Genomic DNA, 24548 nt, shown 5'->3' with positions numbered 1-24548 from the left:
TTAAACTTTCAGTGGCTTCCCCAGCTATATAAAGATGATAAAATTCAAATCTCTCAGAATGGCTTCAGGCCTCTCAGCTCAAAGGTCAGCACCTCCAAGAGGTCTTGTCTGGTCACCCTTTTTCTTTTCTTTTTTTAATATATATTTTACTGATTTTTTACAGAGAGGAAGGGAGAGGGATAGAGTTAGAAACATCGATCAGCTGCCTCCTGCACACCCCCTACTGGGGATATGCCCGAAACCAAGGTATATGCCCCTGACTGGAATCAAACCTGGGACCCTTCAGCCACTGAGCCAAACAGGTCAGGGCTGGCCAGTCTACAGGCCAATGCTCTATCCACTGAGCCAAACCGGTCAGGGCTGGCCACCCTTTCTAAAGTTGACCTCCCCATAATTCTAACACCTAATTTATCTCTTTCATGGTTCTTAATCACAAACTGTAGCCCCCACCTCTGATTATGGGTTTATTATCTCAACATCAATGATGAGAATGAACCATTGATTGCCTGACTCCTGCATTCCCCTTATTGGGGGATCAAGCCTGCAACCCAGGCATGTGCCCTGACCAGGAATCGAACTGTGACCTCCATAGGATATTTTTCCATTGATTTTTAGGGAGAGTGGAAGAGGGGGAAAGACAGAGAGAAATATCGATGTGAAAGAAACATCAATTGGTTGCCTCCTGCACTCGTCCTGACCAGGGCTGGGGCTGGGGAGGAGCCTGCAACCGGAATTGAACCCAGAACCCTTTGGTTTGCCGGCCAACGCTCTATCCACTGAGCCAAATCATCTAGTCTTAACTTTTCTATCAGGATATTTCTAAAGTCACCTCCTATGTAAAACCTTAACTCCATCTGCAAATATAGTTCCTTTTAATTGTCTTGAGCAAGCAACATCTATGATAATAAAAGCATTATATGCTAATTAGACCAGACAGCTGAATGACCTTCCGGACATAATTCTGGACGTCCTTCTGGACGAAGCTGCTGCGACAGGGGCCGATGCAGAGGCAATTAGGGGCGATCAGGCAGGCAGGTGAGTGGTTAGGGGCAATCAGGCAGGCAGGCGAGTGGTTAGGAGCCAGTGGTCCCAGATTGTAAGAGGGATCCCAGATTGTGAGAGGGTGCAGGTCCGGCTGAGGGACCCAAACCCTTCCCCCGCCCCCCCCCCCCCCCGTGCATGAATTTTGTGCACTGGGCCTCTAGTTACAAATATTCTTCAGTTGTGCTGCCTTAGCTGCATCAGTCTATGGAAGGCTGAAACCAAAGTGGTGCGGGGCAGCTCCAGACTGATGTCCAGCTCTCCTTTTCGCTGAGATGCCCAGCAGAGGACAGCCCTGCGCTCAGGAAGTTCCCATTCTTGAATTCAAAAAGCCCATCATCAGTGCCATCTTTATGAGCGAGTTTTAAGACCACTGCCTTAATATTTTATTGGTTTCTCTGGATCTCAGATTTCCCAACTTTTAAGGACACGTTTGCTCTTGGGTCCTTAAGCAAGGCCACCTTGGTGACAAGAGGGTAAGAAGTAAGCAGAAGACTTGAGAATCAAATGCAGGTCTGTCTCCAGGCAGTGCTGTTCAGCAGAAATGACGGACGCACATACAATTTAACATTTCCTAGTAGCCACACTTAAAAAAAATGGAAAAAGGAACTGGTGAAATTAACTTTCCCAATGCTTTCTTTAATGCCACACATCCAAAACAATATGAAATAGCATCAATGAGGCAGCTCACATTCTTTTTTCATACCATCTCGGAAATCTGTGTGTACTTGGCGGTTACATCACTTCCTTGCGAGCACGCAAAAGCCCCAGGTGGTAGGTAAATGGCTATCATATTGGATGACGCAGGTTTGGACTCTGCATTTTTCCCACTGAGCCATCAGTCCTGGAATGCTAGCCCCACTGGATGTTCTGGGGGGGGGGGGGCGGGGAGCGGTAAGGGGCATCCTTTGTTAAATTTCCGCTGTATAGTTAAGGAATTTAAAACTTTTAACTTCAAGGGTTTTAGTTCCTTCCTGCCCTGCCCTTCCATCATAAGGCGTTCCGATTAGAAGATGGGAGGAATATTCGAGTGGAGCCTGGCTCAGGCTGGGTTTCTCACACTTTTGCTGGGGGTGGGAGGGAAGGATCCCATCCCCCACCCTAGGGAGGGGTTAGGGCTGGGACGCTCAGCCTCAGGGAAACTGAGGCGGATTTGACAGGATCAAAGGACAACAGGATCCGCTTATAAAGCCCACGGTTGTCACCGTCCAAGTTTCTTCTGAGCGACAGCTTGATCAGTCCGTTCCGTCGCTGGTGGCGGAGTAAAATGAGCTCGGGTAACAGAACGGGCGGTCACCGTCCTGCCCTGCGACCTTATTCATTCAACAAACACTTCTCAAGAGCCCGCGTAGGTGCCTCCGTGGACAGAAGAGCCGAAAAGCGCTGGGTCCGGGGAACTCCGGCTAGGGGAAGGTGGGTCCCAAAGACACCTCTGCACCCCTCTTTGCACGACCACTTTCAACAAGAATGAGGTTGGCTCTCACTATGCATAGCAGTAGGAAGCAGTTGGGTAACTTGTTACAACCGCAAGGCATCCCCCCCACGTGGCCGCGTTCTGCGCCCCGCGCTCGCTCGGTACACAGGGCACCCGTGGGCGCCTCGGTCCCCTCCCAGCGCCCCCACAGGCACCGCGACCTCGGGCGACGAGAACCGCGGGACCTCACAATGCGCCGGAAGCGGCCCCTCGCGGTCCCGGGGTCTCTCCGAGCCCCTCCTCGCGCCGTCCGGGCCGCGTCGCCCCCGTCGTCCACGGGAGCATCCCCGCTGGACCGACCTCCCGCCACCCCGAGCCCCCGCACCACTCGCTCACACACACACTGCACTCCTCGCGGAGGCGTGTGGGGATTGCGGCGGAAATTGCTCGGCCCTCCGCCGCCTCAGGAACTACATTTCCCGTGAGGCTTCGCGGCGCCGGGCGGCCTCTGCGCAGGCGCGCGCACGGCGTGCGTGGCGGCGTCAGTGGTTCTAGAACGTTGCTGTGGTAGCGCTCGGGCGCCATGTTAGGACGAGGGGGAAGGAGGAGAAGCGCTTAAAGCGGCGGGAGCGGGTGCGGGAGTGGGGTTGGACCCTGGGCTGCGGCAGGCCCCCCCCTCCCTCCCGCCTCAGTGGATCATGCCCAGGGCGGCAGCGGCGGCGGTTGCGGGGGGGAAGTGACTGGGCGGTGCCGGCGCAGGAGACGATGCCGTTGTAAGTCATTTGTGTTCTGTTTCCTTTCGCATGCTGGCGGGGCCTTGGGGGCGTCGGGGCCGGAGGGGAGGGTGGCGCGCGAGCCGGGCCCTCGCCCCGCGGGGGAGGTCGGCGGGACTGGGGTTCTTCCTGTTTCCTCACCCACTCGCTGCCGCACTTCCCCTGGTGCTCGGTCCCCACTTCCCCCACCCCTTCCTGGCCTCGGTCGCCGGCGGGCCGGGGCCTTCCCCTTCCGGGAGAGCCGGGAACCCAGCCCCACCGCCCCCGCTTCTCCGCCCCGGCCCCCAGACCCAAACGAGACCCCAGCGGGGCCCGCCGGCGGCGGCGGGGAAGGGAGGCCCTGCTCGCCGCGGGTCTGCGCGCGCCTCCGGAGCATTTTGCTGCTCCTGGTCCCCGTCTCCCTCCGCTGCGCCCCTCTCCCCGCGCTTCCTGGACGCCCAAGCCGTGCCCCAGCGTTAACCCCCTTCCCACGTCGGAGGTTGCTGGGGCACGAGTTCAAAGCCCGGTTTGGAGCGTGGGGCCCCGCTGTTGGAACCCCGCCTCCCCCGCCCGCCCTCCGCCGCCCGGAGAGGGGCGCCAGCCGGGGTGCCCTCCGACACGCGTCAGCTTCCGTGTCGCTCGCCCCGGTGTGTTTTGACGGGATTTGCACGGGCTTGCAGCATGCTTCCTTCTCCCTCCACCTCTTCGTGATACTTTGTGTTTTCCTGATTGTAGACCGAAAAACAGTCCCTTTGTGCCTTCTAATCTCATAGGCCTGCCTTTTATACTTTTAGAAAGTTTCCCCCTTCTCATGGAAAGAAGGAGATGTAATCTTAGAAATCGTGGTTGGGATAGAAAGGTTACAGCTTATTTTCTGCGTTTAGACAGCCGTGTCGAGGCCTAAATAGTGAGACTGCATTTCTTCCCGTTTAGAAGAATTCAGAGTAAGAGTGCCCCTTTCAGACCGGCGAGGGAGGAAGGTTGTTTCTTTGTAGCGCCAAAACGAAGTATGTCATTGACACTCGAATTTTTACTTAAATGCAAAATAATGGTTTCTAGACACCTATTGTAGCACGTCATGTTTTTTTTTTTTTAAAGTAAAGACAGTTTCTTTTTTGCACCTATCAATGATAGTTTTACAGTTTTATTTAGATAGGGTGGGGCAAAAGTAGGTTTCGAGTTGTGAGTATGAGAAACAGTTTATTCTACAGTTTATTCTTGTATTATTTATTAATTATTGTATTCCATACAAACAACTGTAAATCTGTCCCCTCACCCTGTATGTGAGTGTATATATATATATGTGTGCATGTCTCTCTTCACAGGTGAGGCTCTACCTTTGACACAGGCTTTAAAGACAGCTGCTGCTTTTTACACAATAGTTTAAAAAGGAATTGCATACTCCTTTTTTCCCTCACACTCATTTTGTTAAGAGGCTTAGCAACATATTTTGTAATGAGAATATTTGTTAGTTTTAATTAAATATACAGACCTAAGATCTTAGAATCTGCAGGATCCCTAATTGATGCATCCTTTCCTAGAACGGTGAGAAGAGGCACTAGGAGAACCGCGTCTGAGCAAGGTTTTTGTGTCCTTCAGTTCAGCAGCACTTAAACCTAAGTGTTCGCAGTGATGCCCTGTGACTTCTTTGTGTTAGCTCACATTTGGTTGCTGCTTTTGAAAAGGGACTTCTCTTTCTGATAGTCATGTCTGTATTTAAAAATTGATCAGTGATAGGAAATGTATGCATTAAAAGGGTTTAATGAGGAAATAGCTCAAGTAATAATTTGTCTTTCTAGAAAGTAAGTCCATTTATACCTACTTTTCCCAAACTTTCTTTGAGGAGGGATGTATACATTTCCTTTGAAAACCTAGGTGCTTCAAAATCTTTGACAGTAGTTCAAATGTTTAAGATGGAAGACAGTCAAGACAGCAAATTTATACGGGGTTATTGCCTTTCCAGTGTGCTGCTTGAAATGTGAACAATATGGCACGTTTTTCATTAGCTAACCCTCTCATTTTTAACCCTACGTGTACAACAAAAGACCAAATCTGCCTAGTTAGATAGACCTTTTCCCTCATTAATGTGCTTTGTTTTTCATGTTCTGGTGTCAGCTGTCTTTAATTTTTGTTCCTTTGAAGTTTTGAATTGTGATTTCTAGGCTATATTAGGTTTGACTTTCACTTTAATTTTTGGTATGCCTGTCCTGTGTATATGCATTGGGTGGGTGGGTAGGGTTGAGGCATAGACCACTGGTGAGTTGTCAGACTGGACCAAATCAAAATAAATTATTGAAGTTTAGGTCATTACACAACATTGTGAACAAGCCCATGTTTTGTCTAAAATACATATATAATTCCATATATATAATTTTGAAAGGTTCATATGATTTAAGAGCCATGGTGATGAAAGCCTCCAACAATTTTGATGGTAATGGGGTTCACTAATAGAGTTTCTCACATTTTGGGCTGTATAATCGCTTCCATGGGGCTGTCCTGTGTATTTTAGAGTGTATGACAGCATTCCTGCCCCTCTACTTGCTAGGTCTCAGCAGCCCCACCTTCCCATCTTCCTAGTAGTGACAACCAAAAAAAGACTCTAGATGTTGCCATATGTACTCTGGGGCAAAATCTTTTTGTTGAGGACCACTGCGTTAATACAGAGTATAATGCCCTCATGGAACCTATATTCCTATTTCTGTGCTGGTCACATCATTATTTGCATCAGCTCAATTCTGGCTGTCACACTTAAAACACTTCATGGAGAGTCACCAGTATCAGTGACCTAGCATTTATGCCACATTCATAGACTGTTGTGAAAGTTACTGGAAGAGATATTTAGCAAGAAACTTGGAGGATACAATAGCTTTTCTCCCAAATATGTGTGGGGCTGTCACAAAAAGGGATTGGAGTAGTTTCATGTGGTCATCGCGGTTGGAACTGGGACATGTTGGTGGGTACTAATATTTGTAGCAGTGGTTCACAGAGTGATCTGTGGTAGCCTTGGGGTGTGGGAGTTCCTGAGATCCTTTTAAGGAGTACATAAAATCCAAACTCTTTTCATAACAGTGGTGAGATAAGTTTTTATACTCTACTGACACTTGTACCAATGGTGCAAAAGAAATGATGGCTAATATTATTGAGGACTTAGGAAGAATCAAGGCAGAGTTAGCATTGTACTAGTAGTCATTGTATTTCTTCAACGTACACAAGTTTTTAAAAAGTCCTTGATGAATGTTCGTTTTATTAAATCTTTACCCTTGAGTTTGTCTTTTCAACATTCTGTGATAAAATGGGAATTACACATAAAGCTATATCTAAAAAGTAGAATAGCTGTTTTTTGAGAAGGACACATGTATGATTGTTTGATTTGTGAAGCACTAAACTAGTGCTTTTCTCATGAACCTCTGTTTTTACCTGAAAAAAAAAAACAAAAACAAGTGATGAGCTGTGGGTAACCATACTTGACTATTTAGCATTTACTTGAAAATGAAGTGAGCCTGCCTTTTTAAGGAAAATGACAGTATTTGTGGTCAATGATAAAATTTGAGCTTTCAAGCCAAAATTAGAATTTTGGAAAGCTTGTTTCTGCCATTGTGATGCTTGAGAGCCTCAACAATTAAACATGTTTCTGATTTGATTAGTGGTGATATTAATCCGTATAGTTTTTTGGATAGTGTGTAATAATGTGTCAGCATCTGGAAGATATGTACAATTCAGTGAGCCCACATTTTCCAAATCACCAATCATGGTGTAATAAAATCACTTGTGGGTAAAAGGTACATTCAAAGTGCAAGGTAGACAAATGGATTTTAATGCAACGAAGTACAAAGGATTTATTGGTCTGGTTTCAGCTTTCATACTATAATATGAATGAAATAAGCACTTGTGGAGTTTTGGTGTAGTATCTAAGAAGAATATCCACAATTATTTAAAAGGTTACTAAAAATAATAATCTCCAGTTATAATGGTATGATGACAGGTTTTCTTCATATGTGTCTACAAAAACAGCTTATTGAAAGGGATTGAATGCAGAAGCAAATAAGGGAATCCAGCTGTCTCTGATTAAGCCAGAATTAAAGAGATTTGCAAAAATGTAAAACAGTGCCATGCTTCTAACAATTTTTGTTTTGGGAAGCAGTTTTTTTTTTAAAGTTATTTATGTTAACATGTGATGCATCTCTTGTCACTTAAATGAGTAAACATTAAAGAAATTTCCAATGCAGTAAATACTGGGAGACAAAATCCATATAAACAAATGCTCTTTGGGGTCCTCAGTAAATTTTAAAAGTTATGAAAGCATCCTAAGACCAGCAAGTTTGAGAATGACTGCTGTGTAGTAACAGCTAACAACTGCCCAAGCTGCTGTTTTCAATGGTGGGGTCAGTGCAGCAGCTCTGGTGGTTTTTAACATAGTGTGGAGGAAAGGACACATGATTTAAAGACATTTTTTCTTTATTTAAAAAAAATTTTTTTACTGATTTTTAGAGAGAGAGGAAGGGAGAGGGATAGAGAGATAGAAACATGGATGAGAGAGAGAAATATCATCCATCTGCTGCTTCTTGCATGCCCCCTACTGGGGATCGAGCCAGAAACCTGGGCATGTACCCTGACCGGGAATCCAGCCGGGACCTCTTGGTTCCTAGATCGATGCTCAACCACTGAGCCACTCCGGCTGGGCTAAGTGAGAGATTTTGATTCACAGGTTTTAGGATTTGGAGATTTTGTAATGAATTGTTTGCTGCTTAATGAATGTTGGTTATGGTTTTAAAATGTGGTATTTTACTTTAAGCATATTTTCAGTTTACGATTTTTCATGGAGAAGTTGGGAGGGAAGGTATTTGAGTTGAGTACATTTATGAACCTACTAGAGGCCGGGTGCACGAATTGGTGCATGGGTGGGGTCTGGCTGGCCGGTGCTGATGGGTGCTGATCGGGCTGGTGGGGGTGGTGGTAGAGGGGACACGGGGGGTTGGCCGGCCGACCCCGGCCCTGAACGGGGTTTGGGGGCTGATTGGGGCCCCAATCCAGCCAGTTGGCTGCCACAGTGCGCTACCTAGTGACTGGTTGTTCTGGTCGTTCTGATGATCCGGTCGCTTGGCTTTTATATACTAGTATATATAGATTCAGTTCTATTCCCCATAACTCCCACCGTCGCTTAGGCAAAAGCCTCTGACTTGATTATATATAATCTTTAAAATGTTTAGTTTGATTCATTAGAACATTACATTATTTGGTAGCTAAGCCATCTTTGAGTTAACATTACAATTAAATTTCACCTTCACTTGCATGTAGGCAAGTTTGTAAAGGCTACTTTTAGGCAAAATGAGGCCATTTAGATTCTATCTGTTTATTGTTTTGAATATTCAGCACCTTTTAAGTAATTGCACAATCTCAGTTTACAGTTAGCAAAATAACAGCATTGGAGGAGGCATTAGTTCTCCTTAAAGTTGGTTAAATTGAGGCTCAAAGTAGTTACATGTCCAAAGAATTAAGGATGCTAAGTTGTAGATTGGGCCTTAATTCAACTCTGGGTGCCATGTTCCATTCTCATTCTAGTACTGTACCACATCACCTGTGAACCTTGTTGGGAACTGTTTGATCAGCTCAGTTGGAGTCTGTTACGTCTTAATAGAACTAAATTTCAATATCAAGTTGTTTTTAGAACCTTTGAATATTAAAATTTTTATTGGTAACACTTATTATATACTTACTAGAGGCCTGGTGCACGACATTCGTGCACTGGGGGGGAGGGGGAAAGGGTCCCTCAGCCTGACCTGTGCCCTCTCGCAGTGTGACATCCCCCAAGGGATCCTTAGTGGTGCTGCGGAGGCGGGAAAGGCTCCCGCCACTGCCACTGCGCTTGCCAGCCATGAGCCCGGCTTCTGACTGAGCAGGTGCTCCCCCTGTGGGAGCACACTGACCACCAGGGGGCAGCTCCTGCATTGAGCGTCTGCCCCCTGGTGGTCAGTGCGTATCATAGCTACTGGTCATTCTGTGGTTCGGTTGATTTGCATATTAGGGTTTTATTATATACTTACTAGTGACCCGGTGCACGAAATTCGTGCACATTAAAAAGGGATTAATTAGAGGAAATAATTTAATATTGCTATTTGCCCTTTCTCTATAATAGAAGTGTCAGAGATGAAAGAAAATTAGTAAAATGTATATGAAAACCGTCCTGTCAGAGTCTGGGGCACACCATGAGACACAGAGTCAGGTCCCTGCCCACACACATGCACCTCAAAATCGCGTGAGACCCAGACCCGGCTGGCCACTCCCATTGGGCTAGATCCAGACCCAGCCAGTCCCACCCTTATCAAGCCCTGCCAGGCAGGGGGCGTAGCCTCAGGTCCCCTGGCCCGGCACCAGGATGGGGGGTGCGTGGCCTGAGGTCCCCCAGCCCAGACTAGGGCGGGGGGCATGCCTTAAGGTCCTCCGTCAAGCACCGCCAGGTGGGGGACACAGGCTGAGATCCCCTGTCAAGCCCCGCTTGGTGGGGGGCGTGACCTGAGGTCCCCCATCAAGCCCTGCCAGGCAGGGGTGGGGCGCAGCCTCAGGTCCCCCGGCCTAGCACGGGGAGAGGGGCACAGCCTCAGGTCCCCCATCAAGCCCCGTTGGGCAGGGGCATGGCCTGAGTTCCCCCAACCCAGCACTGGGGGTGCACCTTGAGGTCCCCTGTCAAGCCCAGCCAGGCAGGGGGGGTGCAGCCTCAGGTCCCCTGGCCCGGTGCTGGCGTGGGGGGCGCGGCCTGAGGTCCCCTGTCAAGCCCTGCCAGGCAGGGGTCGTGGCCCCAGATCCCCTGGCCTGGCACTGGGGCGGGGGGTGCGGCCTGAGTTCCCCCAGCCTGACACCAGGGTGGGGGGTGCGGCCTCAGGTCCCTTGTCAAGCCCTGCTGGGTGGGGGGGCGCGGCCTGAGGTCCCCTGCCAAGCCCCACGGGGGCAGGGGAGGGCGTAGCCTCAGGTCCCTGCTGATTGCTTGTTAAGGTTCCTTATGGGAACTTGGCCTCAACTATGGGTGCAGACATCTTTGTGACAGAGTGATGGTCAATTAGCATATTCCCTCTTTATTAGCTAGGATAGTATATATGAAAGTATAACATAATATAGAATTTAAGAGATTAGTATGTATTTTTAGTGACTTTTATTTAAAACTATGTATACATTTACCAGTTACGATGTCCATTTTGTGACCACTGCTTTCTGTGGAAAGGTGTTTGTCACTTTGTAATCTTTGGATTGCGGCCCTCCAGAATTGTATAGCATTTTTATTTGTGGAAATTTAAGGCTGGGGAAAGAAAATGTAGGTTTTGTGTTTTTTTTTAAACATATCTTTACGTTCTTCCTCTTCTGTCACAAAATTGTCTTTCAAATTTATATTTCCTCTATATTTTTCCCACAAACCAGCTTCTTGCAACTTATGATAGTTTTTATAGTTTGGGGTTATAAATAATATTCCTGACATTTTGGTCATCAAAACCTCTTAAATTGCACTTCCTGGAGTTATTGTGTATAATACTGTTCATTAATATATTTTTGACTATTTCTTTGCAATCCATTTTTATACTTTTTCAGAGTCTCTATTTACGTTTCCTTCATTTTCAAATGTTCTTGGCAGATTGATTCAGGAGTGCTGTGGTTGTCTGCTTTAATACTTCTAGTAGTACAAAATGAGAAAACTGATAATCATGTCAAGTATTAAATATTGGTCAGTGATAGGAAATGTGTGTTTTAAAAGGCCTTAATGGGGAAATAACTCAAGTAATAATCTGTCTTTCTAAAAACTAAAAGTCCTTTTATACCTACGTTTTTCAGACTTTCTTTGAAGAGAGAGGTATGCATTTCTTTTGAAGACCCTCTGGAGAGAGAACAAAGGGGCAGTTGGAAGAAAGGAAAAATAATCTGGCCATTATTATAATTGAAGTACAAGTACCTTTCCCTGCAAAATTAATGTTAAATTTCCAAAGTGTGGCCTTGGGATTCATCATAATTTATTCCCCTTCAGCATAAACTTAGTTCATCTGTGTCTGAACTTCTGCTCCTGCTTTCTAAATATTGGCTGGATGATCCACCTGGAATACAAATTTTAAGAAGATAATTAGGTTCTAAATGTATTTATTTTAGTACCATTTACACAGAACACATGGCAGGCGAATTAGCCATCCTTAGAATAATTTCATAGTTGTCTTGGCTATATGCTAACTCTAAGCTGTTAATAAAATTAAAATAGGTTAACCTATGTAATATTTCTGCTAAAAATCCTATATAATAAAAGGCTAATATGCAAATCGACCGAACGGCAGAACGACTGGTCGTTATGACACACACTGACCACCAGGCGGTAGACGCTCAATGCAGGAGCTGCCCCCTGATGGTCAGTGTGCTCCCACAGGAGGAGCACTGCTCAGCCAGAAGCCTGGCTCACAGCTGGCAAGCGCAGCAGTGGTGGTGGGAGCCTCTCCCTCCACAGTAGCGCTAAGGATGTCCAACTGACGGCTTAGGCCCGCTCCTGATGGGCTTCCAGACCTGTGAGAGGGTGCAGGCCGGACTAAGGGAGACACACCTCCCCATGCACGAATTTTGTGCACCAGGCCTCTAGTTAATATATAATGCACATTCACATAGTTTAGAGAGATCCCTATTTATTTTCTGTCCAGTATCCTTTTTTTCCTGCTTAATCTGAATGGGCACATTATGTTTAAGGCCTTTAAACAACAGATTATACTGTGGTGAATTGTTACATTAAATAAGTTATTGTGATTTTTCTGATTGCTTTCAAAGAACAATATCAGACTTTCAGTTTTGACTAAAACTACAAAGAAATGATAGTGTTTTCTGTTGGCTAGTAGCTGCTTAATCTGAGGCAATTGACCCTGTTAATACCATGGGCCACAGCATATACCAAATGCCCAATATGAGGAGGCAGGAATTCACCAGTAGTATGAACTTTGTTTAGATTGGGATACAAAGGTACTAAACATTAACTATTTGGGAAAGCACCATTGTTGATTTGTTGTGCTTTTCTTTTGTATTAGTCATCTAACGAGACTGCACTTTCCCCCTCCCTTCCTGTCATTTAGAGCAGCCTTCGCCAACTGGAGACCACTGATTTAGAGGGCACACCTCTCACTTTTTCCTTCAGTTGATTTTTTTGTTGCTGTAGTATTTAAGCTTTTACTTTGCACATGTGTGTGTGTGTGTGTGTGTGTGTGTGTGTGTTTTAATATTTATTGTTGAAAGTCTTACATTTGTACTCTTTTTTCTCCCATTGACCCCTCATAGCCAGCTCCCACCCCAGGCTATCTGTTAAGGATCTGAATCTCAGACCAAATTTGAGACTATCACTGAGAACAGACTCTGTCTTTGTATTACTGATTTTAATGGTGTCTTTCATATGTATTTAGGAGTTCAGTAAATTTCAGCTTAAGTATTTATTATACTACTAGAGGCCTGGTGCACGAAAATTCGTACACTCGGGGTTCCCTCAGCCTGGCCTGCACCGTCTCGCAGTTCGGGACCCCTCAGGGGATGTCCACCAGCTGGCTTAGGCCTACTCCTTGGGGGATCCGGCCTAAGCTGGCAGTCAGACATCCCTCTGGCAGCCCGGGAGCCCTCAGGGGATGTCTGACTAACGGCTTAGCGCTGCCACAGAGGCAGTACTGCTGCTGTGCTGGCCAGCCATGAGCCAGCTTCTGGCTGAGCGGCGCTCCCCCTGTGGAAGCGCACTGACCACCAGGGGGCAGCTCCTCTGTTGAGTGTCTGCCCCCTGGTGGTCACTGTGCGTCATAGTGACCTGTCGTTCCCAGTTGTTCTGCCATTAGGGTCAATTTGCATATTACCTTTTTATTATATAGGAGATTATATAGGATACTTTTTGGCAAAAATGAGTTAAATGAAAAAAAGGTGATTTTAGGAAAATTGGATTGATGAAGTTTGGTCACTTTGGATGCCTTAGCAGTTTTTCCGGAGTGATTAATAAAGCATGATGTTGCTTATATTTGCTATTTCTTTTAAAGTATATTTTTATTATTTTGGAGAAGAAGGGAGAGGGAGAGAGAGAGAGAGAAACATCAATAAGAGAGAATCATTGATTGGATGCCTCCTGCATGCCCCCACCAGGGATGGAGCCTGCATCACAGGGATGTGCCCTGACCGGGAATCAAACCCTGACCTCCTGTTCATAGGTCAATGCTCAACCACTGAGCCCCACCTGCGGGGCTTCTTTCTTTCATTCCCCCCCCCCCCCAAAAAAAAAAAATATGTTTTTATTGATTTTAGAGAGAGAGGAAGGGAGGATAGAGAGAGAACCATCGATTGGTTGCCTTCTGCATGCCCCCTGCTAGGGATTGAGCCTGGAAACTGGGCATGTGCCTTGATTGGAATCGAACTGGTGACCTCTTGCTTCGTGGTTTGATGCTCAACCACTGAACCACACCAGCCAGGCCTGTATTTGCTATTTCTAATAAGTACTGCACTGAAAAATTCATTTTTAGAATCTTACTTTATTTTACTTCTTTAAAATAATGCATTTGATTAGCATAAACTGGGTTTTTAGCTACTTAATTGTTTTAAATTGACCATTTGTTTGGTCCACCTTTTTGCCAGGTGATGATTTTAGCCTCTTACTGTCACTAGCTTAATTTAATGGTGGATAGTAGAATTAGGTTTTCAACTTTTATATGATATCATTAACATTTGTTAAGAATAATTTAATAAATTGAAACAAATTTATAAAATAGATAATGAAATTTTCTCATCTCATTTCTGCATGTAGGCATACTACACATAATTTTTAAAAATATAAGACTGTATTGTGAAAAATGCATAGAGACACTCTAGCCTCTATACAATAGAGGTTATGATTATAATCAGATGCCTGGTACCATAGATCAGTGAATTTAGGTAAGTCTTTTCTTTTTCTCTAATTTTCTTCACCTGTTAAGTGGAGAGAGTTAATAGAATTGTTAGGAACAATTGGGAATAATGTAAAGTGCTTTATACACAACCTGGAATATGTTTTAATAAATAGTAGCTTTTATCATAATTATATTCAGCAGCCTTTTACCTGACATTGTAGGCATCTATCCGTGCAACCTACACGTAATAACTACCTTATTCTTTCAAAAAAAACGAAACACAAAAACTTTATTGTGGAATTTATTGGGGTGACATTGGTTAATAAAATTATGTGGGTTTTAGGTGTACAATTTATAATGCATCATCTGTACACTTATTGGGTGTTCACCACCCCAAGTCAATTCTCCAACCATCACCATTTAGTCCCCCTACATAGTAAGTTTTTAATTTTTATCAGCTACCCATCAACTTTGTTTTTCTCCAGTCTGGCAGAAAATGGTTGTCTTAATTTGTTTTCCTGATATGCAGTGAAATTGTGTGTGTGTGTGTGTGTGTGTGTGTGTATTTATACTATTACTATTTTGGCAGAGGTTGCATGTATTTTCCTCACTTATCATTTGCTTTATCTTTGTTTATGATGTATTGTTGCTATATAAAAGTTGAGAGTATTTTCATTTAGGCAAATCTGTTTTGTGTATGGCTTTTGGGATTTGTGTCTTGCTTAAATGTGGTTCTGAAAAATTGTGTTCCTTTAACATATCTAAATAGCTATAATTTTTTAAATGTTTTGAAATATATTATGGCATCTGCAATTTAAATTTTACTATATATACTAAAACCATTTGAGTATTTTAAACATTCTTCACTGACTTGGAATAGGAATAATTATTAGTAATAATATATCCAGAGATTGATCATACTTTGTTTGAATGTATGGCTACTAAACTGCAGTTCACAAATCATGGGAACTTGCACTCTTTCAGTTAGCTTTGTAATTAGTGTACTTGATATTGCAGAGTGTATGTATTGGTAAATTGGATGCCTAAACCTTTTTTGTTTGTTTTTTGTTAATCCTCACTCGAGATTTTTCTCATTGATTTATTTTTATTTTTTTTAGAGAAAGTGGAAGGGAGGGAGGGAGAGAGAGAGCGAGCGCAGGAGAAAAAAGGATGTGAGAGATACATTGATTGATTGCCTCCGGCACATGCCCTAACCAGGGCTCGGGATTGACAGGTGTGTGCCCTTGACCAGGAATCGAACCCACCAACCCCTGGTGCACAGGCTGAAGGTCTAACCACTGAGTATGCTGGCCAGGACTGCCTAAACTTTTTTTTTTTTTTTTTTTGGCAGTTGAAGGCTATGTTCATTAAATGATTAATGCAGTTGCCAAAGCCACTCTGTGTAGGTAAGAAAGGTGAAGCTTTATTTCTTGTTCTCTTCCTCCTTGGGCAGAGTCTTGATGATCTCTTCCTTCTTGGCTTCGCAGCGCTTGTTGCTTCCCTGGTCAGACCTGCAGGCCTCGGCCTGGTCAGCCAGAACCTTCTCGGGAGCCTTGTCTGCCTTCAGCTTGTGGATGTGTCCCCTGAGAATCTGCTTGTTTTTGAACACATTACCCTTCACTTTCAGGTACAGGCAGTGGTACATGTGGCTGTCAATCTTCTTAGATTCATGGTGTCTTCTAAGTAGCTGGCAAAGAATTCTCGTCCTCCTCATCCAAGTTACTTTGTCAGGCCTTTGAGCATTGGCTGTACCCTTTCGCTTACCTATGCCCATATGCCTGCCCTTCCTGTGGGCCAAGGTGTTTTTCTGGCATTGAGCCTGGGAACGGACAGTCACAAGCTTTTGGATGATTAGCCCATCTTTGATCAGCTTCCATATGTGCTGACTGGAGTTGGCATTGGCGATTTCATTGGTCTCATTGGGGTCCAGTCTTCTTTTTGCCACAGCAGAGGACACTGCAGACAAGCCTCTTTTGACGCCTGAACATACTCATGGCTGCTACTGTAGTGGTGAAAGGAAAGCTGGATGCCTAAATGTTTGAAACAAATATCTAGCTGTAATAAGGAGTTACTATGCTAATTGTACAAAAATGTTGCTATTCTAAATACCTAAATATCTTAATTAGAGTTAGGTCTTGGGACAGCCTATTACGGGGAAAGGATGGAGCTTTTTTTTTTTTTTTTAATTCTTTATTGTTGAAAGTATTACATATGCCTCCTTTTCCCCCCATTAACCTCTCCACCCCCCTACTGTCTGTGTCCATTGGTTATGCTTATATGCAGATGGAACTTTCTTTAAGCATTGTGTTAAAAAAATGTTCTATGTTTGGAAAACTCTTTAATGTCACATGTGTCTTAGTTTTAATATTCCTAGCTTGCCATCTAACTTAGAGAAGAGATATAATAAATTCTATTGTAAATCCATAGAAATAAAACTTACCAAGAATAATATAACTAGTGGCCGAAGTGAAACCAGAGACAAATAGGCCTGTTTTTTCTCTTTTATCAGATTGCCGCAGAGTTGAGAGTAGACTTGTAGACAGTTTTGAATGCCATTACCAGAAGTCATGGAGGTTGATGAAAATATACATTATTAATCAAGACATTATGAATGCACTTAAACTTAGGTTAATTTGTATATTTTAATCATAGGAGATACTACATAAATTTGAAAAGTAGAACATTAAGGTAAGATATTTAGTCTTCAGTAGTGCTTGGTGCTCATGTAGATCCCCAGCTCTGAATTAGCATCACAGCCTTGTAAAAACTATGCAATTTAGATTAAAGGAGTAGGAGGAGGAAGTGATCAGACAGGAATTAACTGCTGCAAGAGATAATAAATCTGATATTTACTTAGTAAATGTTACTGTAAAATCTGTTAAAATTGAGACAGTTTCTGAGTCGATCTGGACACATTGATTAGATGATACACAGCCCACTGCCTAATTAGTAACAAGCAGTATGGGCTTCCTGGCATTCATAGGTCTGTGTTGATTTTCAGAAGACAAAATACAAAACACAGTGTAGTGGTCACAGTATAAACCAGAACCCAGTGGATAGGTAGTAAATGTATTATGGGACTTACCTACCTAGGGTTCTTGGATTTGGCCTGTTATTGCTTAAGTAGATTATTGCACTTTAAAAATGAAGTGTGTATTTAGAACTTAAAATAGGTGTGTGTGTGTGTGTGTGTGTGTGTGTGTGTGTGTGTAAAATAAATACTTTATTTGTTAAAGAATAGTTTGGAAGAAATAAATGATCCAGATGTTTGGTTCTTCCCTTAGTCCCCACCTGATTTTGTATGTTTAAAGCATGCTATATCAAAATCCTATTATTTGTAAAAATCTGCATTTTTTTAAAAATGGAAAAACTTTTAGACTAGCATCATTGTTGAGGTGTATATCTCTTACTAAAGCTCTGTAACAAGCTTAGTGTGAATATAGTCCCCCTCCCAAGTTATGTTTATATTATATGCCCTCTTCATTTATGAGTTTTATTCATTGTGAGTCAGATGTTAAGTTGCATTTGGGGAGTCTCCTGTATTGTTAAATAGTGTTTTTGTAGTATGTTTGGCATTGCTTCAGAAATAACAGATTTTGGCTCTTTTAAAAAAATCTCCACCCAAGGACATGCTGAGGCTGGGAGGGAGGGAGGGAGAGAGGGAGGCATCGATTTGTTGCCTTCTGAACATATTGACCTGGGAATCGAACCTGAAACCCAGGGATGTGCTCTGATCAGGAATCCAACCTGCAACCCTTTGGTGCACAGGATAATGCTCAACCGAGTCACTCTGGCTGGGCGGGGCTTCTTTTTAAGGAGTAAAATTTCTTAGTTTTCTGTTATTGTAGATTGCATTTTTTTTTTTGGCATTATATTTGATCTGGATTCTTACTTATAGTTTTAGATATTTAGGTAGTAACAAAGTGAAACTCCTTGGAGTGGGAGGAGAAATAATGTTTTCATTTGCTCACTTTTGTTGTAATGCAAGTAAAAGGTCTTTTAAAAGTAAAAGTGTCTTGGGGTTTTGGGGTATTGCAGGGAACCAGCTATGTTTAGAAATGTGTCTTACACTTTTTTCTAGTTATGCCGATTTGGGTCAAGTTGTAGAAATTTTTAAAAAAATATTTTTATTGATTTCAGAGAGGAAGGGAGAGAGAGATAGAAACATCAGTGATGAAAGAGAATGATTGATTGGCTGCCTCCTGCACACACCCTACTGGGGGTTGAGCCCGCAACCCGGGCATGTGCCCTTGACTGGAATTGAACTTGGGACCCTTCAGTCCACAGGCTGACGCTCTATCCACTGAGCCAAACCAGCTAGGGTTCATTGTAGAAATTTTTTGACAGTAATTTTATCCAATTTCATTTGTAGTCCAGTTACAACGCAGGGATCACAGCATACACAGCCGCCACCGAAGCACTATGGCATTACCTCTCCTATCAGCTTAGCAGCCCCCAAGGAGACCGACTGCCTGCTTACACAGAAACTAATTGAGACTCTGAAGCCCTATGGGGTTTTTGAAGAAGAAGAGGAACTGCAGCGCAGGTAAATATATAAAAATTTATAATTTCTTATTAACATAACTAGAGGCCTGGCGCACGAATTGATGCACAGGTGCGGTCCCTCTGCCTGGCCGGCATTTGGGGCTGTCTTTCCCAGTTCAGGGGGAGGGACTGCAGGAGGTTGGCCGGCTGGCCCCGATTGGGGCCAGTTGGGGCCTGCCGGCCTGGGGGAGGGACAGCGGGAGGTTGGCTGACCATAGGAGGTTGGCTGTGGGAGCGCACTGACCACCAGGGGGCAGCTCCTGTGTTGAGCGTCTGCACCCTGGTGGTCAGTACGCGTCATAGTGACCGGTCGTAATAGTCGCTTAGGCTTTTATATGTATAGATAGACTAATTTTGAGGCATTCTTGACTCAGAAAGTCTGAATTATTCTTTTAAATATCTCTGTTTCAGACAAGGGTGATATTTAGAAAAAAACTTTTACATAGAGCTCCATTCCCTTAACCTTTTGCACTCAGATGTCGAGTGTGACTCGACACGGTTAGCATTAGAATAAAGGAATCGAGAAAAAAAGCAAGCGAGTGCAAAGGGTTAATTTTGATTTTTGAGGTTTTTGGTTATAATAGTACAGAATTGTCAAGATAAAGAGGCATGCCTACATAATAACTACTATATACTTACTTTCTGATAACTTACAAACTTTTAAACTTAGGAAGCCACCTTTTGAAAACTGTTGCAGTTTAATAAGTAACTAGAGGCCCAGTTCACGAAATTCGTGCACAGGTAGGGTCCCTAGGCCTGGGCAGTGATCAGGGCCGATCAGGGCCTGCCAGCTCCTGGCCGGGGCCTTCCTTCGTTCCGTGTCCCCCCTTCCCCCCCCCTCCGGTGGTCATTGCATGTCATAGTGAGTGAGCGATCAAACTCCCAGTCTCCTGGTTGAACTCTTGAGGGGACACTTTGCATATTAGCATTTTATATAGAGATATAATTTAGAATAACAAACAACTTGCTGATTGATATTTGCTCTATCAATAGGATTTTAATTTTGGGAAAATTAAATAACCTGGTAAAAGAGTGGATACGAGAAATCAGTGAAAGCAAGGTAAGTTGACTTACTTGTATATGAAATAATTTGCCAACAGAACATAGCGGTTCTTTTTTAAGTAGATTTAGTCTTGATAACATAATTTATATTTTGTTTCTAGTTATTTTGAAAGCAGGAAAAAGAAGTGAATTTAGTAATTTCTAAACATTTTTTATTTTATTTTTTATAAGCACTTTTTGGTTGCAACATTTCAAAGCTGAAACTAACATACTTTACTGAAATAGTAGATGTATCCCTGGAAAAGTGCTTTAAAAATGTATATTAAATACTTGAGTCTTGTTACCTTTTAAGGAATCCTACGACAATGAGCATTTTTTTAGGTTTTCAGGTATTAGACTCTCAAAGTGAATATTTAGTTTTTTAAAATAACATTCCCTGAGTTCCTAATCCTTAATTATGAAAAATCATACACACATTGAGGAATCCGTGACTGGGCTTCTGGTAAAGGAAACGTATTCTTAGAATTGTGTGTGGAATTCATTTGACCCATTTAAGAAAAGATGGTGTTTTTTTTTTCTTTTGTTTTTAAAGGAAAGATGATTTGTAATCCTTTCCTTTCTCCTATTTCTAGTGTTTCTATTCAAAGAAACTATCAGTAAGTTTAGTTCTGCTCAGAATCATCCACCAAAGTCTAGGAAATCAAAAAACTAAACTATTATGGAGCAGTATTGGCCTCAACGCCAGTCACTTTGATCTGATAAATTACATTTTAATGCACTATGGAATATTTGGTATAATCATTGAATGTAAGCAATGCTTTATGCAGTATCTTTGTCATAAATAAAAGCTGATTCATTGCTCCTGCATAATTACGTGATCTCCTTTACCACAGTCTTTAAAGCAGTTTCCAGAAATGTGGCGAGATTCTGAAATAATGAGGATCTTCACAAAAGAACACTCATGAACAGTTTAAGTTGCTTGCATTTCCAATTAGATTGATTGATCTATGGAGGCCTGGTGTTTTGTAGTGCTTATTAGCTTGTTTACCTTCTATATAACTTTGCACTGAAATCTTACTTTTTAATATACAGTGTTATTTGAAAGAATTTTCTTTGTGTTCTACTGGGAAAATGACCATTTGTTGTTTGTTTGAACAGAATCTTCCACAATCTGTAATTGAAAATGTTGGAGGAAAAATTTTTACATTTGGATCTTACAGATTAGGAGTACACACAAAAGGTAAATATTGTTTTAATTATTTTGAGAAGGAATACCTTTTTTAGTTCTTAAAAAATTATAATGAGGTATCCATCTTAGTTGCTTGTGTATCATACAGCTTACATTTGCATTAAAGAGAACACTTCAAGGAGCCTAAATTTGGTAAGGAGAAAAAAAAAATGCATTCTACACCTGCACTGTTCAATGCAATATTAACGAAAATTTAAAATTAGGTTCCTCAGTAGAAGTAGCCACATTTTAAGTGTTGAATATCCACGTATGGCTAGTGGCTATCATATTGGAAAGTGCAGACATAGAACATTTTCCTCATTGGAGGGTTCTTTTGAACAGTGCTGCTCTCTACGTCATTTCTTCTGCCTGAAGAATATCAGTCTGGAAATCAGAACAAAAATGAATTAGTGTTTTAAAAATCCTATGGGTTTTCTTTCCCCCATGCTTTTATTATAGTTGTAAAATACAGGTAAGCAAAATAAATAAATAAATAAATAATGTTTATCTGTAGCCATTGACAATCATTGTCAATATTTTCTTATTGACACTTTTTTCCTCTGTGCATATAAATCTGCATATATATACTAGGGGCCCAGTGCACGAATTTGTGCACCTTGAAAGGAACTGTGGGCTGCGAGGCTGTGGTGGGCACAGGGGCGAGTCTCAGCCCATCCTCCGCGCCCCTGCCCCGCCCCTTCCACCACAGCCCCAAGTCCCCTGTCTGCTGGCAGCCCCGCTCCCGCTCCCACCGCTCCCACGCTCTGACGGTGCCGACCCTGCTCACACCCACTGACAGTGCGGAGCAATTGGGGCCAGCGCCAGCAGCGGGTGCGAGCAGTGGCTGCTGCTCCAGTTGCCCCTCAGGAGCAAGGGGAGGTGGAGAAGCCCTCAGGGGTGATAGGGTCTGGCAGCCACTGCTTGCACCAGCTGACGGCACCAAGTGATTCGGACCAGTGCTGGGTGCCGGCAGCAGGTGACAGCAATGGCTCTGGCACTGGCTGGGGATGCAAGTGGGGCTGGCACTGGCAGTGGGTGCTAGCGACAGCTCTGGTGCTGGCAGTGGGGCCGTTGCCAGCAGTGGGTGCGAGAGGCAGTTGTTGGCCCCGATCACCCCTTAGGAGCAGGGGGAGGTAGAGCACCCGGTGGACCACAGTGTGTGGGAGCAAAGAATTTTCAGTAACCACCAGAGGCTTCCTCCAATGACAGCGACCAGTGCCCCGCCTTGGTCTGGCACCCCCACTCACCTGCTCCACCATCCCACTGCAGCCAATGCCTGCCATGTTTTGCGTGCGCCTTCTGGTGGTCAGCACATGTCATAGCGACCAGTTGGTCAGTTCAGTCTTTTTGCATATTAGGGTTTTGTATATATAGATAATAGAGAAATATGCTAATTAACTGGGACGCCGTAACGAGTCGACTGGACAGGAGGAGGTTGCGTGTGCAGCGTCGGGGGCGGGGCAGCAGGGGCCTCCATGCAGCTACGCTGGGGGAGGGCCTGATCAGCAGCGGCCGTGGCTGCTTCAAGGGCCGGAGATGGAGGCAGGGTTTGACCGGCAGCAGCTGTGGCCGATGGGGGCCCGGGGAGCGAGGCAGGGCCGGACCGGCGACTCGAGGGCAGGCAGTGCCGCGTGATTTTCGAATCGTGCGCTGGGCTCCTAGTATATAATAAAAATGTTGTCATGGTAGAGAACATATATGAGCCTTTTCTTTTTACTGAGCATGGCACGAATACGTTTTTGGTCTTCATTATCTTTTTTATTTCTCAGTACTCTTTTTCTTTAAAGCTGTGTAAAGACAAATTTTTTGTTTGTTTATATATTTTTATTGATTTCAGAGGAAGGGAAAAGGAGAGAGTAATAGAAACATCAATGATGAGAGAATCATTGATTGGCTGCCTTCTGCACGCCCCCTACTGGCAATAGAGCCTGCAACCCGGGCATGTGTCCTTGACTGGAATCGAACCCAGGATCCTTCAGTCTGCAGGCCAATGCTCTATCCACTGAGCCAAACCATCTAGGGCTATTCCTCAGTACTCTTATTCTCATGTAATATATAAGAGTCTGAGTCTTAAAGAGGCAATAAAGCTTAAATAATTTCATCCAGCCATCTCAGCAGAACTCGGATTCTTCTTGGGAATTCTGTGGCTGTACTTGTCAACTATTAACCACTGGCCTCTATTTTAAAAGTTACCTGCCAATATGCACTGAGTGGCCAGTTTATTATGATCTCTGAATGCATAATAATCTGGCCACTCTGTGTGTGTGTGTGTGTGTGTGTGTGTGTGTGTATGTGTGTGTATTAGAGGCCCGGTGCATGAATTCGTGCACGGGTGGGGGCCGGCCAGCCTGGCCAGAGGGAGGGGACATGGGCGGTTGGCCGGCCTGCCTGCTGGTCAAACTCATGGTCAAGGGGACAATTTGCATATTAGCCTTTTATTATATAGGATATACACTGAGTGGCCAGATTATTATGCGTTCAGAGATCATCATAATCTGGCCACTCAGTGTATATGTGTTCTTTTTGTTCCAGCATCCTTCCTTCTCCCCATCTCCCACTACTTTGTGCCAGTAGTGTACTACTAGTATGTGCTCTTCTGCTTCATGAATATGGTAAATAACAGCCTTCCTGGTAGTTGAGTCTTTTAGGAAAATATCTATGTTAACCTGATTACACATTTATCTCTCCCTTTTATGCTCTCAGTTACTGATTTTAATCATCTCTTTTTTTTGTTGATGTTCTTCCTGTGTACTCAGTGCTGACCTGCTATCAAACACTAAATTAATAACAAATATCTTACCATTCATTGTCTGCCTCATTGGATTTTTGCCAGTGGTCCTTCTTGATGTTTATCCTATTTATCCCATTTAGGGATAGGTAGGAGCCTATAAGAACTAGTTACATTATGTGTAGAAGAAAACTATTTCTTTGTTTCACTAATGGACATGTGTATGACTAATGACATCAAGATGTTGGGTCTATTCTTGAATAATTCCTTCTCTTCATCATAAAAGTCCTATCTTAGTTACCTTTCTTTGCCTCCCATCTCACCCGGGCCACTGCAACTAGAGATGCTACAGGAAAAAACATATCCCATTAATTAGAATCATATTATTTCTATAATGACTGGTAATTTTTTTTTAAAGGGGAGGGGTGCATTTTTAGAGGTTCACCAATATAATGTTAACAGCTTTTCAACATCAAATACTGCCATGGTAAGACGAAAAGTAATTTTTTTTTAATAGAAATTAATGGGTGATGGTCTTCATCTTTTCTAGGTGCCGATATTGATGCGTTGTGTGTTGCACCAAGGCATGTTGATCGAAGTGACTTTTTCACCTCCTTCTATGATAAGTTGAAATTACAGGAAGAAGTAAAAGATTTAAGAGTACGTAAATGTTCGGGGTGAAATGGGAGGAGTTATAAAAATTAGTCAGATGAGAGAGTTTTATGATATAGACATCATTTGTTGAACTCTTAAAATTTGCCAAACCCTTTTAAGTACATAACATGTATGCTTGCATTTTATTCTTTGCAATAAGCCTAAAATCATAAACCTGGTGTACAGAGTAGGAAATAAGACAAACAAAATAAATATTATGCATTTTGGCCACAATAACATATCTGAGTGGCAGAAGTCAAGGATTTGAACTTAAGCTTGTCTAATTCAAGATTCTATTGTGGTAAAGCTAGTTGCCGAGAATCTACTT

The 24548-nt window shown here is 43.4% G+C and overlaps 1 protein-coding gene across 7 annotated transcripts in view; it reads left to right on the top strand.

The window, feature by feature from the left end:
- Nucleotides 1-3014: 3014 nt before the first annotated feature.
- PAPOLA (poly(A) polymerase alpha) overlaps nt 3015-24548 on the top strand; it is a 58257-nt gene continuing 36723 nt past the window's right edge. For 6 of the 7 annotated variants that reach the window (XM_079769613.1, XM_079769612.1, XM_079769608.1 and 3 more), the window contains exons 1-5: nt 3015-3228; nt 18436-18609; nt 19602-19668; nt 20769-20850; nt 24117-24226. In XM_079769613.1, coding sequence (XP_079625739.1) covers nt 3221-3228; nt 18436-18609; nt 19602-19668; nt 20769-20850; nt 24117-24226 — 441 coding nt within the window. In that variant the 5' untranslated portion in view covers nt 3015-3220. Of the gene's footprint in view, nt 3229-14974; nt 15691-18435; nt 18610-19601; nt 19669-20768; nt 20851-24116; nt 24227-24548 lie in introns of those variants that run through there. The other variant, XM_079769611.1, reaches the window with a different exon arrangement.

Source organism: Cnephaeus nilssonii (assembly GCF_951640355.1).
Source record: "Cnephaeus nilssonii genome assembly, chromosome: 4".
NCBI classification, from domain to species: domain Eukaryota; kingdom Metazoa; phylum Chordata; class Mammalia; order Chiroptera; family Vespertilionidae; genus Cnephaeus; species Cnephaeus nilssonii.
The sequence above is the reverse complement of the archived record's forward strand: the minus strand, read 5'-3'. Positions and strand labels throughout refer to the sequence as shown.